Genomic DNA, 17,152 nt, shown 5'->3' with positions numbered 1-17,152 from the left:
CAAATATACTATAACGACAATAAAAAAAAAAATTTTTTTAATACGATTTAAATATATACACATTTTTAATTTTGTTTCTAAATCTGAAATAGCGATAAGTATACCACTTATAAGCTTTCTGAAATAATTAGTGGTACACTTATCACTGGCAATTGGTGAAATTTCGCCAATTCAGATTTAGAGAGTTTACTTTTTGTAGAACACTATTAATTTATCTTTTATTTAAATCGTAATTAAAATTTTAAGTAACCCATGATGGAGAAATGGCAGAAGGATGATGCGAAACAATAATTGTATCCGAGTGCCGTTGAGGAAAAACATTTGTGGAAGTTTAGGGCATTGGCTTTTCTTTTTTTATCGCAAAAGTATTGTAAGGGTTCGTGCAAAGGAGTTTAATTTTTGAACACTTAAATTAAGCATATATAGATATATATTTGACGAGGGAAAACCAGTATCGCCCTCCCCCCCCCATAAACTTTATGGCATGTATCTCTGTACCTGCTTTAAATCGAATACATTAGATTGACAAGTTTTTTTTAAAATTAATTTATTGTTTTGTCTATCTAATCGTATTCCGTCAGGGTTTACCCTGCATATTTTATTCAAGCCCTTTGGCATAAACTACGTTGCCAATTTAGGGGCGGAAGGGTTCAATAATTTATAAAATTGCATTTAACGCAATGGTAACGAGAGGGGGGAGGTTTGAAAAGTATGAAAAATTGGTAACGTAGTTTATGAAAGGCCCCTTTCGCAATTCCCGATATTTTTTATAATTTCTTTTCTATGATTATAAAAAATGTTAAATTTATAACCGGAATTTGTATTATTTTTATGTAATTTATTAATTTTCTGTTCATTTCTTTTGCAGTTTTAATATCTAAAATAGTTACAGTATATGTAAATTTCATGATAAATATATACTGTAAATGCGATTTTCCAATTACTATTTGTATAAGCTAGCGTATACTTTCTAATAACTTTTGTTTCAAGCAAGATTGTATTACGTTTGAAAAAAGCAATTTTAAAAGCATATGTTACTCTCCCCTATATAATATACAAGTGAAGTCTAACCAAACACATTCCCAACACACAACACCTGTCAAAAAAAGTTGGTTCATTTATAAACGATGTGTACATGAAGAAGCAAAGGGCAGCAGAAAGTTTATTGTCAATTACTATCTCATATAATAAAAATAAATAATGCTGCGTATCCGATCACAAACTAATTTATGGTATTTGATTTTTTATTTTATTAAAGTATTCTATTATTTACAAGATTTAATTGATAGTTTAAAAAAACATTTTAATTTATAACAGTGAACAAGAAGCAAAGTTTGTTCAGGAAAGAATTTCTACAACAGAAAAAAACTTTTCTGAACTTCATACGGTTTTTGCTGCATATGCACGGAAGTTAGCAAGGTTAGTGTAACGTTTTATTATTTATGCGTTTTTATTTACAAATTTTTTTTAATTGTATAAAAACTATACTGTTTTATTTTTGTCTTTCAAAACGGTAAAGAATAATTTTTTAAATTTCACACAAATTATTATTCTCTTGGATATATTTTATTTATTATTTTCAAAATCGAAATTTGTGTGACGTTGAGAACCACTTTGTAAAATGTTGCCATTTTTAACATAAAAAGTACAAAGTTAATTAAACGAGACTACATATTGCCTATCATACAAATAAAAAGTTATGTAAAGTTTGAAACAGTTCTTCCGGCGTTTAATTTTTAATCTTTCGGTGCGGTTAAAATCGTCAAATCATTTATGAAATTTATTATTTCCAAATTATTGTTAGTTGACACTATAATTATGAGAAGAATTTTTCTTTCTTATGTGTACTTGGACGTTTAACTTGAATCTCTTAAATCTTAAATTATGGACACTGAATTGTTTTTATAATGATTTCATAATTTTTTTTTTAAATTTTGTGTTTCAGACTTAGGGACAAGAATGACGAAGTTGCTGAAGTAATCAACACTTATGCTAAATCGGAAAGCATGAATCGTTCCTTAAGTATGTGTCTTAATAATTTTTCATCCACTTTTGCTGTTATTAGTGATTACAGGTAAAAAATATAAATAATATGAATTAGATTTTTTTCTTATCTTAAGCAAAAAAAAAATTATTTACTCATAAAAGAGAACATTATTTGAATTAGGACTAAAGCAGATATTAGGGTGACTTTTAAAACATGATTCTTAAAATGAAGTTCAAAGATTCTAAAATCGGGAACATGAACGGAGTCGCTATTGTAAGAATGAGTATAAGCAAAGGACGAACATCTTCTTTTACTCATTCTTACGATTGCGATACCGTTTGCATATTCTAGTCTATTGGACTTTTACATATTGAGCTTCAATGGAAAAATCGTATCGACTTTGACATCAATTTTCATAAATTTTAATTGTTAATTAATATGGATGGGATGACGATAGGGTTTGCAAGAAACTTAAAATTATAATATACGTATTTTCTAGAGATGCTGCAGTAAAACGTGTTGATGCGAAAGTTGTTTCTCCATTATTCCAATATTCTACAAGTTGTAAGCTTGCACGTGAAGATATTAAAAATACATTTTCTGCCCAAGAAAGAGAATTCAATCGAAGACGTCAATTGGATAAAATACGAGAACGAAATCCGAAAAACCGACAATTAATTGTATCCTTTTATTTCATCTTGCATATAATTTATTTCAAATGCTCCAAAGTTTGGACACTTGATATTCCAACAAAAATTACTGCAACATTTGAACAATATTTTTCCAAATTTTCATGCGGAAAATATTGAAAATTGAGAGAGTGAATGAGAATCGTCTCAGGCGCATCCAAAAACAGTTGTTTTGCGGTGTACACTGTAACTCCCAACAACAACAACAGAATCATTTAAAACAAAAAAATCAAAATGCATTTGTTAAATGAGATGTTTCTTGAGGTAACTTGGAAAGGATTTTTTTTTAATTTTTCAATTTTTCGTAGTAATTGGAAGCCAAAAACACGATTTTCTCAAGAAATTTTGTCAAGAAGTACTGCCCAAAATTTCAGAACGGTTGGTCCAGTAGATTTTGAATTATTGCGTACACGGACTTGATAAATAACAAGTTTCAGAAAAATGCTTCAACCTTTAATAATGATCAGATGCACAATAATTAAAGTTTAACATTATTTTTAATCGTTAAAACGCAATTTAAAAAAATTGTCAATGGAAATTTCTTATGGCTCAGGAATCTAATGGCTCTTTCAAATAAGGTGTATCAAAAAATATATTTCAAATATAAAAATAAACAAATTACAGACAATTATTTAATAATAAGACATGAAGCCTGAATTAAACTAAAATATACTTTTATATCTCTAATCTGTCAATTTTGATCCGATTTACTTGAAATTTTCAACACAATATCCTAGAGATATTATGCATTCATTTATAAAAATTTAATACCTTACCCCTCCTTAGTAAAGTTTGTATTTATATTTTTTGGTAAATTAATTAATTACTTTTGCCATATTAAACTAATAATAAATAAAATGTTTTCTCTTAAAGCTATAATTAAAAAATTTATTAAATTTTTAAAACAATCATCCTAAAATAAAGCGATTGTATTTATGTTTAAAGAACAAATCACAAAAAAATTTTAATGTTCATTCTTCTGTTACAATTAATATAATTCTAAATATATTCCAACACAAAGTTATATTTAAAATCTTAAACTCGAATGTGATAGTCGCAAGCAGAGACTGATTTAATAAAGGCTTCAATGGAAATGACGCGAATGGTCAAAGGCTTAGAGGAGCAAATTGATTCATTTGAAAAACAAAAGTTACATGACGTAAAATCAATTCTCTTGGATTTTATAACTATTGAGCTCTCATTTCACACAAAAGCCGTTGAATTGCTAACCAAAGGCTTTCAAGATATTTCTGACATCGATGAAGTAAAAGATTTACAGGTAAGTTATTACGATAGTTGGACTTGTCACATTAGCTTATCTAAAAGCGTCAAAAATGGATTGGTTGAAAAAATCTAGACATTAATACATTTGTGTTAATATATTAATAATTGATTTTCAACATTATACAGGAATTTCGGGAATTAATGCAGATACCAAACTTTATGACTCGTATGGATGCAATTAAGAGAAAATCATTTCGTCAAGCTAATTCATTGTCAAATTTAACAAACAGATTTTTATTTCCTGCTACACCAAGGAAAACTACTACTTGGAAGGTGAGTATATATTACTTGCACTTGCAGAAGAGTGATAGGATCGTCGAAATAATATTCAGAGACGGAGACTTTTGAGGTTCTGAAAATTGCAATTTTTTTGTGAATCAAAATTTAACTTACTACGGTGAATGAGAAATTATATAACAACTTTAGACAATGGTTTTGAAAGGGATCATCATATTGAATTTCGCACTATTAACCTGGAATCGCAATTATTATATGTGACTGTCCACGAGAAAACATGGCTTAGGTCCAAAAAATCAATTTTGAGTTTTTTATGTTAATCGACAGATTTTATGTTGCTTTTTCAAATGCAAAAGTCAAAAGTAAAAAATATCAATTACTTTCGACAATATATCGATTTAAAGATGGGTATGTCAAGCTTAGTTAACTTCAATCGTATATAGTACTTTAATCGTGAAATTCACGTTTAAGAGCTAATAAGCCGCGTTTTCTCGTGGACAGTCACATATAAGGATCCTCCTTTCCTTAGAAAATGTTGGAATGACTTTCAAAAATAAAATTTTTTAGCTGCTATCTAATTATATACTGTAAGGTAGCAATGTAAATTTATAGCAAGCTTACTCAGAAAATTTGGTTTAGAAATTTTCGAGTACTCCATGCATTTACAGAAATTCAAACGGACTCTGTTTGACTTTTTCAACTTTCTGCACGCACCTATATTATTATGTAGGATGTAAGTTGCGTGTGTAACACTCGATTCTGAGTATGTCCACAGTTTCACTAATTTTTTAATTGGCTCTGCTCATAAAAAAATTTTCACATAATTATGAAACACTCTGTCCCGTTTCTTAATATTTTGAAAGAAGGGTAGTTTTCATCACTATATGATCACATTTGCAATTCTCTAATTTACAAATAATGATTTCTTGGCAAAGTTTTTATTAAATATTTATTTTCATGCTTTTTTGTTTATATATTCTATAATTATTACAGGATAAAGCCAACTCTAATACTTTCACATCTGAAGCAGCAGCTCAACTTGAAGACTTTGAAAAAACATCTGTAGAAACAGAATCTGAATTTGAGCAAACAACGATGCCAGTGAGAATTAGGCATAAAACTGTATAATGTTTATTAACCGAATTTCCTTGATTGTCCCTTAACGAGAAAGAAGGAAACAATGTTGTCTGTAAGTTACAAAATTTCTTACAAAATAATTCCTTGCATATTAAAAAATAAATATCAACTTTCATAGTCATTTTCTAACTTGAAAAATGGCATGAATTACATTTAAAAAATTAGATTTATACTAATTATACAATGGAAAATTGGCAAGTTACCTCTCAAGAAGCACGTAATATAACTTTGATGACAATGTAACATAACATTGGAAATATACTAGACATTCTTTACAATTTTTTTCAATTTACTTATCTTGGAACGGTGCGGTGGTACCAGCGCATATGTGTGAAAACTTGAAACTATAAATCTCTCAGTCTACTGATATTATAATTATATGATGATAAAATAAAAAGTTACGACTTATTTTGTTAAATAAATTTTTATTTTCTTGTTTGCAAGAACAATATTACATTAATTATCAATATATAAATAAGATTTATTTCTCTGTTCCTTCTACTCCAGCTTGTGTCATAAGATCAGCAATATTTTTTTCCAAATCATCTATTTTATTCCCCATGTCATCAAGTAAGTCTTGTTAAGGATTAATATGAAAAGTAATTCCATCTTTCATTACGAATACATACAATATAAATTATTTTCTCAGCACCAACTTTTTCCTTCTGGAGTCACCACAGAAGAAGTCATTTTAAAGTTTTATGTTTGTGTTACTTTTACATTATTTATTAAAAGTTTCCATTTTATTGTGAAAAAGTAAAATCAATTCTTTAATTAATTATTTTATATGTAATGCAGACTTAAACAACAGTATTTTATTGCCGAGCCGCAATTTTTTCGAGCCGAGCTGGGCTCGATGTATCGAGTACTCGAGTGAATTTGGGTACTCGAAATTTTCGAGTACTCAATTTAATTCGAGCTTTTAAATTAACAAAAAAAAAAATTTTATACAAAAGAAATTTAATTAAAAATTAAAGTAGAAAATTTTGGATTTTCTCAAGGGCTCGAATCAAATCGAGTACTCGAAAGCTTCGAGTACCCGAAATTATTCGAGCTTTTTACAAAGCTCAGCTCGGCCCGAGCTCGAACTGCGAATAGGCTCGGCTTGGCTCGGCTCGAAAAATGAAAAGCTCGAAAATACTCGATCGAGCTTCGAGCTTTTTGCACACCCTTCTAAAAATTGATCTCTTTTATGTATTTTTATTCCAAAAAATTACAAATGTATAACTTGAAAGTTTTTGCTTTTTAGAAAATTTTTTCGCAGCAAGTTATATTATACACTGTAAAAAATTTAGGGAGTTAACGGACTCGGGAGTTGGGAGTGAAATTTTTCGAGTTAAAAATCAACTCCAGAAGAGAGTTAATTTACTAACTCCCTTGATCAACACCCACGCGAGTTATTTATTCCTTGGGGAGTTGGCATTTGAGTGTCAAGTTTTTACTCTCTTTATTCAACTCCCCTGGCATTAACTGTTCCCCAATAGGTGCGACTTTTATAGAATCCCCTGGGGAGTTAAAATTTAAATACTTTTTTTTTACAGTGTACATATTGTAGTGTGCAAACAAAAAATTTCAAAATAGAATATAGTTTATTATAAAAATTGAAACATACATCATAATTATTATGAAAAGCATAGTACTATAATGGCTTTGTTTGTTCTGAATCAATTAGGTCTGCTTACACCGCGTTTACACTGTTAAACATTGAATATGTACCAAATTAACACCAAAAGAATAAAAAATAAATAATTTTATTTTAATCAAATATTTCATTTCATTAAAAAACTTGAATCCAATTGAATGCAAGTGTATTGACACTATGTGAAATTTTAGTATAATTTATTCAGCTATGTTTAGTTGGAATTGAAATTTTGTATAATTTTTATTAATTTTTTAATTCACATTCATGTTGCATTATTTACTAGTTTTATAAAAAGGATATTTCTCCCAATAATTTGATCAGACATGGATTGAAATTTGTCCTGCATATTTTGTAAAAGTGTTTGAACCTAAAGCAATGATGGATGGTTAAAAAAAGAAATCATTATATATTTTAAACATATTATCATTATTAATTTTGAAATTTTGATCGATATTCAAATCAAGTTTTTTGCGATTTTTTAAGCAAACAAATATTTTAAACATATTTTTTAGTTTAAACCGAAAAAGAATATATTTTTGAATTAAATATATTTGTATAAACAAATAATGTTTCTCAATTAAAGTTATAAATATTTTCTGTATAAAATATAAGTGACGTGATAAACTGGGTGAAGCTCCAATTTTTGGAAATTGAGATTTTTTCATACAAAATTCAAATTTAATAAGTATCATCATTTGGGGTAAATGTAAACAGAATGTCTATTTTTTCGCCAAAAACAAAAGTTACTTTACTTCTCTAGAAAAATTTTATGAGGTACAAGAAAATATTAATGAGCCTGAATCGTATAAAACTGATATTACAATTACCCCAAGATTTTGAAATTTTTCTAAAATTTGGGGTAAATGTAAACGCACCACTGTAGTTATAAGCAATAGTAAAAAAAAAACTTTATCTCAAGTATACTACTGCGTATTAAAGGATGGAAAAACTGAAAAAAGAAGTGTAGTTGTGAAATAGAACCAAATTCATTCAATTACATTCTTTTAAAATGCAATTCAAATTCTGTTTACATTTATCCCAAATTTTTGTAAACAGTTTATTATTGTCAAAATAAAATATTTACAATACTCAGAGAACCTCTTCTAGATAATATCAACTGTTTATTTTCCCCCCAAATGGCTCCACACATTTGTGTAAAAGTATTTTCTTCTTTGTTGCGCTTTTAATAAAAATTAAAATAATAAAATAGTTTCAAATTTCACTTATAATGAATAATACAACTAAAATGAAAAACAAACAAAGTTGTAGTAATTATACTAAATTATAATATTATAATTTAAATTTAAAAATTTGGGTATTGCTTGCTTTAAAAGTATAAGGATTGGGTGTGTTTTCTTTTGTCATACGACTTTTTATAATAAATTAATATAATATTGACTTTTATTAAACAAAATCATCTTGTATTATTTTTGTATTTGAATTAATAATAATGTTGTTACATTAAAAAGTTTCCAATTACGTGAAAATATTATTATAAAATTCTCAACAGTTTTAACAAAAACTAAAAAAAAAATTTTACTGTAATTTTTACAAAAATTTGTAAAGACAAATAAATCTTCTGAGATTAATTTTTCAAAAAATGCAAACTAAATAAAGAATGTGGAAAAAATTAATGTAAATGATGAAAATATAATAAGTAACAATAAGTGATGTGGTTCATCTTTTTAGGAGAATCACATATTTATATATTTATATTTTTTGAACAAGCCAAGGTTTATAAAAACTTTAGGTTCAATACCGAAATGGTATATAGGGTAAAAGAAAAACATTCTGCGCGATTTCAGTCAAGACACACCTTTTACATAGAAATAATGAAACATTAATAAAATTCACAAGGAATAGCAACAATAGTAACTGACACAATTTCAATAAATGCAATTTCAATTATTGTCGCGGTTTGTACTGGATATTTGTAAATAAAAGAGGCTATTTTAAAACAAAACAAAACAATTATTGACGGAAAAATAAGCTTTAAATACACTTCACTTTCGTTACGGTAAATATATAGTAGTAATAGAAAATGTGATATGATTTTTAATTTCCTAAATTATTTATGACAACTATCATAAATTGTAAATTAATTAATTTCAACATAAAATAAATAACTTACATATTGAGTTAGTTCTTGCATATTTTTTGGATCTGCACTATTACCAACACTATAGTTTTCAGAATCTTCTGATTTGGTGGTGTCTTGTTTGATTTCAGCCATAATGAGAATTTATTTGAACAGACGATTGTTTAAAGATTGCTTTCAATTTAGTTACAACTTTCAGACTTTTCTTGAACTTGACTATAATGTATACGAAACTTGCATAGAAACATTGCTTCGATTTAACAGTAGTATAAGAATTGATTTAACATGGACCAAATAAAATTTGAATTATTACTTGTCTTGTTTGTTATTATAAAGGAGTTTCTACAATAAGAGCAGCTAAGGGAGCATTTACACCTTTTGTAAAAATTGGACAGAACGGAAAATTTTTCATTGGAGTAAGAGAGGCATACTGTATATCTGTCTCTCTTACTCCAATGAAAAATTTTTTTTTCTGGAAATTTTTATCAAAGGTCAAAGGTGTAAATGCTCCCTAAGGCCCCTGCTGCGGTTACAGGCCAACGCAGAATAGATCTGTAACCGGAACCGCAATCGTAACCGTAAGCGTAAGAATGAGTTAGAGAAGGATAAACAATATACCTATCCTTCTTTAACTTATTCTTACGGTTACGCTTACGATTACGGTTCCGGTTACAGATCTATTCTGCGTTGGCCTTACACCTCTGCAGGCTGCCTGCCTGCGCAGGCAGGAGCAACGAGAGTAAGGGAGAAGTTTGAAGTCACTGACTCTCTTACTCTTGTACGTTACCATGACAACCTGCAGGCAGGCAGGCTGCCTGCAGAGGTGTAACCGCAGCCTAAGGGTACAGCCACACGATCTCATGCAAAACTTATGCATGCAGGTTGCCATGTAGCGTTCAAGAGTGAGAGAGATAGGATATTATTCTATCTCTCTCACTCTTGAACGCTACTATGGCAACCTGCATGCATAAGTTTTGCATGAGAAGGTCTGAACGCTCCCTAAAGGCCTAAGCACAACTGAGTTGGGTGCGGGAGACGGTTACGGGATATGTAAGATTTACATACATTTTGAGGTTAGAAAGACCATATCCCGAAGTCGTCTCCCGTACCCGACTCAGTTGTGCTTAGGGCTTAATGTATAATACAAAATGCATTGGGGATTTGCGAATGAGATGCATGAGATAGAAAGTGACGACATATACATATCTGACCTTTTCTAACTCGTATGATTTGCGTGCTATTGCTATCTCTCTTGTAGTCCTAGTCATGGAATATTTCTCTTTCGGAGTTTACACGGGCGGCGGAAGTATGTACCCTAACTCTGACGTCACACCTCGAAATCGCAAATATCGATAAACTAACTAAAAATATGTTTCTCTATTGTTGTGGACTCAACTTAAAAAAGATACCTTGTTGATTATCCGAGTTTTATTTATGTTTATAATTATAATTATAAAAAACCTACTTTCATTATGTATTTAAATACTCATAATAGTTCTTCTTTTTAATTATCTTAATTTAAATTAAAAAAAGAAAACTTTCTGCTTTTAATATTGTGTAAGAAAAAGTGCAAGTATTTGAAAAAATGTTTGAATGTATAATAAAATTGAATATTGAAGAGGTTAAGTCAGACTTGGTTCAAGCTATAAGTGAATGCTCGCAACGATGTTTAAATCATTCAACAAAATGGTATGTTTTTTTAAATTCAGAATAAAAAAATTCTTGTACATAATGGTAAAGAAATAATACAGAGAATTTTTTCTCATTTTATGTGTATTTATAACTTTAGAACTTTACAAAATTTTAGAATGTATTTTGAAGTAAACTTGCAGTACTTTTCATCATATTATAATCCTACAATGTTGATATGTATTATTTCTTTAGGCTTGCAGAATTAAACTATTCCCTAAAAAATATTAAAGCAAATACACTCCAAACAAAAGTTAATTATGAAACATTCAACAATTGTGAAGAGGATTTATATGTGTTGGGGAAAAGTTATTTTGATTTAAAAGAATATGATCGTGCTGCATATTTTACTGAACAATGTCGCTCGCCAAAAGTTCGATTTTTACATTTATATTCTCGTTACATGTCGGGAGAAAAGAAAAGAGTTGATAACATGACAGATATACCTCCAGATCCATTAAAAAATGAAAACCTAAAGTCGCTTTGTTCTGATTTGAGAAAAGATCATACTACTGGAAATTTAGATGGTTTTGGTCTATATTTATTTGGCGTAACTTTGAAAAAGCTGCAGCTTACGAGTGAAGCTATAGATGTGTTGGTTGAGTCAATTCACGAACAACCGATGCACTGGGGCACGTGGTTGGAACTGGCTGCATTAATTACCGACCGTGAAAAATTGGAAAGCCTTGATTTACCTAATCATTGGATGCAACATTTTTTTATAGCACATATGTATTTAGAATTACAACTTATAGAAGAAGGATTAGAAATATACCATGCATTACAATCAGCTGGATTTAAAAAAAATGGTTACGTTTCAGCCCAAACAGCTATTGCAGTACATTATAGAAGAGGTAATATTTGCCAAGTTTTATTTAATATATTGCTTTGGTTTTTAGTGAAAAAAAAAGGAAACGTCTGAAAATCATTTTTTTTCAATTCAAGGCTTTTAATAAATATTTAAACAAATTAAACCAGGCTGTTCCTACTGCGGAAATCCTAGTTTAAAATTCCAGGATTTTTCCAAGTCTTTCTTTTCAGAGTTGAGAAAATTCAGAGTAAACTTTTTTTAAAAAAAAACTTTAATGTCATTTATACCAATTTCAAAATTTTTAAATACAAAAGTAGGTGGTAGTGGTGGTGTAGTGTACTTGCTATCACCAAAAGTCAAAAATAATATATTTTATTTTTCGCAAAAAAAAAAAAAAAAATTCAAGATTGAAACTTAAAAGATTAAAAATTAAAAAAAATGTGCATCTGAAAAATTTCAAATTTATAAAAGAGAAAAAAAAGAAAATTTGAAAAACGTATTAACTTGTAAACATTCTAGGCCTTTTCCAGATTTTACTATTTGTTTGAACCCTATGTAAACCTTTAGTTTACCAATTACTTTCGACATAATACACTCTTCTGCATTAAGCCGACTATATTCATTACAAACTTGTATTTTTATTATAGATGTGGATAATGCGATTCAGACCTTTAAATCAATTATTAAAGAAGATCCTTATTGCCTGGATAATATGGATACTTATTCTAATTTGTTATATGTCAAAGAACTAAAAGTTGAATTGGCCCATCTTGCACATCGAGCTACTGAAATTGATAAATATAGATTAGAAACCTGTTGTATAGTTGGTAAGCAGCAGTAGTTTCTTATAAATTGTATAATTATATTTGAGTAAATTTTTTAATCTTGAAAAATTTATATTCATATTTCTACTTTTTTTTGCTTTACCAGATGATTTTAAAATGCTTTCATTTTGAATCTGTAAATAGAAAATTTATTTTTTTAGGAAATTATTACAGTTTAAGAGCAGATCACCAGAAAGCAGTCATGTATTTTCACAGAGCTTTAAAACTTAATCCACAGTATTTGTCAGCATGGACTTTGTTGGGTCATGAATTTATGGAAATGAAAAATACTAATGGTGCAATTCACAGTTATCGTCAAGCTATTGGTATGTATTATATTTAGTATTTAATTGCTTTTCAAGATTTAATTGAATAAAAAATTGTACAAAATTATTGCACAGAGTAAAAATTGGAGTAAAAGTATAGGAACATAATTTTTCAATCAAAAATTACAATTTTACATATTAAAATTGTTCATCAAATGATAAAATTTTTGTTTCCTTTTTTAAAAGAAATAATAATATTAAATATTATTAATAATTAATATATACTAGAGAAATTGTAATATTTATTTCATAAAAAGTGTAGATTTTACATGGAATAGTAATTTCAACTATATAATAATACAATTACTACCATTTCCAAACGTAATTTTATTAGAAACTCTGCTCCAGTCTTCTCCATGCATGTGTGTGTAATATATAGGACATTTATTTCAAAATGAGACTCCCTTATAGTAAACTAATAGTTACAACCAAGTCGAAAATATTTATTTCTTCTTGACACAGTTTGTAAGATTTACTTATTTGAAGAATTTTTCAAACACTTGTCAAAGATACGTCTTTTATAATGTCAAATGCAGATAACTATAATATGTGGGACATGTGAGATAATTTTGAAATACAATCAACATTTTTTGTATTTAATAAAACAAAATTACCTTATATATTTACATTCGTTTACTATAAAACAGAGAGTGTCTTTGAAATAAAGAAGATGTGTCATGACTGACTAATAGAAACCTTACATACACATTTGAAAAAAAAACTTGACAAATTATTAGTTATTTTCATAATAATAAAAGAGAATTATAGATGTATCAATTGTAAAAAAAAGCATCTTAAAAGTAACTAAAAAGTTGGTTAAAACTTTGTAGCCACTTTTAAGATGCTTTTTTTTTGCAGTGTATCAATTGTTTAATTAATAGATAATAATAATTGAAACTTTAAGAAAACTATATCACTGACATCAATTAGTATTATATTTAATTCTAATAGGCATTTTTGCTATAGTGTGTGTGTGTGTGTGTCCTCTAACAGAATATTATTATATATATATATATATATATATATTGATCTCAATTTGTAGAAGTGAATAGGCGGGATTACAGAGCATGGTATGGATTAGGTCAAACATATGAAATATTAAAAATGCCTTTTTACGGTTTGTACTATTATAAGCAGGCACAGCTATTGCGACCTCATGACAGTAGGATGGTTCTTGCCTTGGGCGAAGCATATGAGAAGCAAGATAAAATACAAGATGCTTTAAAATGCTATTATAAGGCATGTAATGTTGGCGATATTGAAGGAATGGCATTAATAAAATTAGCCACGTAAGTATTTCTTATTACAATGTAAATTTGCTCAGTCTTAATTATTATAGTAATGTAGTATGACCAATTATTTACAGAGAAATACTATATATATATATATAATATATATGAAAGTTGCTACTATAATTTTCTATTCGTGTATCGAATTGTTGAAAAGATTCATTTCATTTTCATTTCAAATATTTATAAATCAACTATATTCAACCGAAATATACATCTTTCTTTATAAACTTTTTAGACTGTATGAAAAAATGGGGGAATATGATCATGCTGCTGCTGCTTATACGGAATTTGTTACGGATGAATGCAGAAATGCTGATCGAGCAGAATTAAGCCATGCTTACAAGTATTTAACGCAATATCACTTGAAACGAGACGAATTGGACCAAGCAAATCATTATGCTCAAAAATGTTTGCAGTTTGAAGAAACGAAAAATGAAGCAAAGGCATTTCTTAAAACAATAGCACAGAAAAGAGTTAAAATTGAAGATAATCCAATGATAGTAAGTTTGAATTATATAATTTTTAAATTACATCAGTAGATTATCTAAAATTTCCATTTTCTCAGTGTGAAAAATTTTAAATACTTTGTCAACTCTTTAAAAATAAACTTGTCAACTTTTTTTTAAATATGTGTCCTGAAGCGGTGAAAGAGATGATCTTACGTCCAAATAAAATTAATTTTGAGATATTGATACCATTTTATATCTACATTTTTTCAATCGATAACATTGAGGGCCACTGCAGTCAGGCAAAAGTCGGGGAATTTTTTAATTAGTCATGGAAATTGTAAATATTATAAAAAGAAAAAAAAAATTGTATATAGGGGAGACTGGGGCTAATATTAAATGTCAAACAGACAAAACCCAGTTAAATTAAATCATCTTTTGGAAAGGAAAGTAGTTGGAACATTGCAATTTTGACTATAATAGAAAGGTCTCATCATCACTCTATAAATAAATGTCCGTGGTTATGTGATTTTCTGTTGTCATGTACATAAAAATTGGAGGGGGTAGAGGGGGGTCAATTTGACCAATTTTGCCAACATCGGCTACTTTGTGAATTTTTTCTGAACATACTTGTAATGGGAAAAATTTTTTAGAATATGTTTCTGAAAGGTTTTTTCGTCCTCTTTCCAATGGTGTATTTTATTTTTTAATATTTTAAAAATTTACCCTAATTTTTGATAATTTATATTTAATTTTCAATTTCCCAAAAATCGGTCCGTTTTTTTTTTAATAAATTATTGCAAACGAAAGCTGAGGTTTTTTCCTATCGGCATGTAAATTTTTAGAATGCCCTTTTTTTTTGTTTTAGAGTTATTGAATTTCAAAGAATAAATTGCGGCGCGCTGCGTCGCGGTTGCACTGAGCCGCGTGGCAACCCATGGCAACCGGCGTGAGACGAGGCGCCCGGGACGCTGCGCGCCGCAATTTATTCTTTGAAATTCAATAACTCTAAAACAAAAAAAAAGGGCATTCTAAAAATTTACATGCCGATAGGAAAAAACCTCAGCTTTCGTTTGCAATAATTTATTTTTAAAAAAAACGGACCGATTTTTGGGAAATTGAAAATTAAATATAAATTATCAAAAATTAGGGTAAATTTTTAAAATATTAAAAAATAAAATACACCATTGGAAAGAGGACGAAAAAACCTTTCAGAAACATATTCTAAAAAATTTTTCCCATTACAAGTATGTTCAGAAAAAATTCACAAAGTAGCCGATGTTGGCAAAATTGGTCAAATTGACCCCCCTCTACCCCCTCCAATTTTTCGAAAAAATCAAAAATATTTTTTGGGTCACATTTCTACTTGATAGAACAACAAATTCCTCGAGTTTCAATTTTTTTCAAGAAGTTGAAATTTCAACTTAGGACATTTCACGTAAAATGCCTCATATATATATATATATAGCAAGTAAACACTAAATTTTCTTTTTTATTTATAAATAAAACTTTAATTTATTAAATTTACAACTGTTAACTATGTTATAAAATCAAAAGTTTTGAAAAAAGGACAAAACATTTATTTTACGCTAAAATATCAAAAGCTTTTTTATAGAAAGTTGTTGGAGATGACCAATTCAGCCTTACAAAATTGACCTATATTTATATATATATGCATCTAAACGGATTTACTGTCTAAAAAAACATGTTTGCAAAAAAAAGTTGTATTCGCAGTCTACCCTACTTTAATTTTAAAGACTTCACTTTTAAAATAAAGAATTTCATCCATTTCAACTATAAATTGGTCCAAAAATCCTTGAATACATTCTTCTTTTCTGTTTGAAATGAATATACATATTATGTATTAAATTTTGAAAAAAATGGTAGTAGTTGATAATTTGAGAGATTTAGTTTTTATTCAAGTTATTATTCATTAGAAATCAAGTTGAAAATACTCGGAATATTTATCAGGGACAAGAGTAGTGTGACGCGGAAAAAATTTGGGAAATTTTTTTCAACGGTTTTTAGTATGGCCATACCACATGGAAAAAATGGAATTAATATAACTCAAGAAAAAGTTTTTTGGGCGTAAGGTAACATCTTTTTCAATGCATTATGGCCCAAGCATATTATACTAACCTCATCGTTATTGTGTCCCCTATTTGATTTATATGTAAAATAAATATATATTTTAGGTCGAAGATATGAATGAAACAGATCCTATTGTTGAACTAAATCATCGTAATGATGCTCCAAGGAATCAGTTATCACCTATGAATTTATCATTTACGCAAAACTGAATATTAATTTAATGATATTGCGCACAAGTAGCTTTTGGGGGAGATTATTAAAAATGGTATTTAAATTATATTGTATTTTTTTAAAATAAAATTAATTTCAAACTTGAACGAAATTATATAATTATTATTATGCCAAGGTCCAAAAATAAAAAAAAAAATAATTTAAAGGTTGTAATAAATTTGTTTTAATTTTTTCAAAAAAATACATTGACAAGATTTAAATTTTATAAATTTAATATTGCTGGTGAGGGGTTGTCAATAATTTTTATAATATTACGTCACACTTCAATAAGTGTGACGTCATATAGTATATGAATGTAGCCTCTGATTACTTTCAATAAAAATTTCAAATTTTTCGAGAAAAATTACATATGATTCACTCATTTTTTT

The 17,152-nt window shown here is 28.3% G+C and overlaps 3 protein-coding genes across 4 annotated transcripts; 2 read left to right on the top strand and 1 right to left on the bottom strand.

Annotated features, from left to right (window-relative positions):
* Positions 1 to 17: 17 nt before the first annotated feature.
* Positions 18 to 5,705, top strand: LOC122501713 (protein FAM92A-B). Of its 2 annotated transcripts, XR_006301582.1 has the most exons (8): positions 18 to 1,232; positions 1,318 to 1,419; positions 1,946 to 2,074; positions 2,487 to 2,667; positions 3,731 to 3,955; positions 4,087 to 4,233; positions 5,191 to 5,386; positions 5,500 to 5,705. XR_006301582.1 is itself a non-coding variant. In XM_043611398.1 (7 exons), the coding sequence occupies exons 1-7, from the start codon at positions 1,201 to 1,203 to the stop codon at positions 5,323 to 5,325; spliced, it is 951 nt and encodes a 316-aa protein (XP_043467333.1). In that variant the 5' UTR covers positions 18 to 1,200; the 3' UTR covers positions 5,326 to 5,704. The 2 variants fall into 2 exon arrangements, 1 of the variants encoding a protein (XP_043467333.1); XM_043611398.1 differs by having other exon boundaries at positions 5,191 to 5,704.
* Positions 5,706 to 5,742: 37 nt separating this feature from the next.
* LOC122501714 (heat shock factor-binding protein 1) lies at positions 5,743 to 9,423 on the bottom strand. The gene is made up of 3 exons (XM_043611400.1): positions 9,108 to 9,423; positions 7,277 to 7,343; positions 5,743 to 5,904 (listed from the first exon to the last, which is right to left on the bottom strand). Exons 1-3 carry the CDS (start codon positions 9,207 to 9,209, stop codon positions 5,816 to 5,818), a joined length of 258 nt encoding a protein of 85 aa, XP_043467335.1. The 5' UTR covers positions 9,210 to 9,423; the 3' UTR covers positions 5,743 to 5,815.
* A 1,036-nt stretch (positions 9,424 to 10,459) lies between these two features.
* On the top strand, positions 10,460 to 16,870 carry LOC122501708 (cell division cycle protein 23 homolog). The gene is made up of 7 exons (XM_043611390.1): positions 10,460 to 10,763; positions 10,959 to 11,617; positions 12,222 to 12,401; positions 12,560 to 12,724; positions 13,767 to 14,013; positions 14,252 to 14,516; positions 16,658 to 16,870. The coding sequence occupies exons 1-7, from the start codon at positions 10,660 to 10,662 to the stop codon at positions 16,760 to 16,762; spliced, it is 1,725 nt and encodes a 574-aa protein (XP_043467325.1). The 5' UTR covers positions 10,460 to 10,659; the 3' UTR covers positions 16,763 to 16,870.
* Positions 16,871 to 17,152: the final 282 nt, after the last annotated feature.

The sequence above is a fragment of the Leptopilina heterotoma genome, unplaced genomic scaffold, assembly GCF_015476425.1.
Source record: "Leptopilina heterotoma isolate Lh14 unplaced genomic scaffold, ASM1547642v1 Lhet_212, whole genome shotgun sequence".
Taxonomy (NCBI): domain Eukaryota; kingdom Metazoa; phylum Arthropoda; class Insecta; order Hymenoptera; family Figitidae; genus Leptopilina; species Leptopilina heterotoma.
Note: the sequence above shows the minus strand (reverse complement) of the source record. Positions and strands in the feature narration are given on the sequence as shown.

What these genes read in the sequence shown, in the direction of transcription:
- LOC122501714 (XM_043611400.1), bottom strand. Translation starts at nt 9,209, where the DNA reads ATGGCTGAAATCAAACAAGACACCACCAAATCAGAAGATTCTGAAAAC. An exon ending in TGCAAGAACTAACTCAATAT is followed by an intron (nt 7,344 to 9,107) that starts GTAAGTTATTTA and finishes TCATTGCTTTAG; the next exon opens with GTTCAAACACTTTTACAAAA. An exon ending in TGATCAAATTATTGGGAGAA is followed by an intron (nt 5,905 to 7,276) that starts ATATCCTTTTTA and finishes AACAAGACTTAC; the next exon opens with TTGATGACATGGGGAATAAA.
- LOC122501708 (XM_043611390.1), top strand. Translation starts at nt 10,660, where the DNA reads ATGTTTGAATGTATAATAAAATTGAATATTGAAGAGGTTAAGTCAGAC. An exon ending in TGCAGTACATTATAGAAGAG is followed by an intron (nt 11,618 to 12,221) that starts GTAATATTTGCC and finishes TTTTTATTATAG; the next exon opens with ATGTGGATAATGCGATTCAG. An exon ending in GCATTAATAAAATTAGCCAC is followed by an intron (nt 14,014 to 14,251) that starts GTAAGTATTTCT and finishes TAAACTTTTTAG; the next exon opens with ACTGTATGAAAAAATGGGGG.
- LOC122501713 (XM_043611398.1), top strand. Translation starts at nt 1,201, where the DNA reads ATGCTGCGTATCCGATCACAAACTAATTTATG. An exon ending in ATGAAGTAAAAGATTTACAG is followed by an intron (nt 3,956 to 4,086) that starts GTAAGTTATTAC and finishes AACATTATACAG; the next exon opens with GAATTTCGGGAATTAATGCA. An exon ending in GGAAAACTACTACTTGGAAG is followed by an intron (nt 4,234 to 5,190) that starts GTGAGTATATAT and finishes TAATTATTACAG; the next exon opens with GATAAAGCCAACTCTAATAC.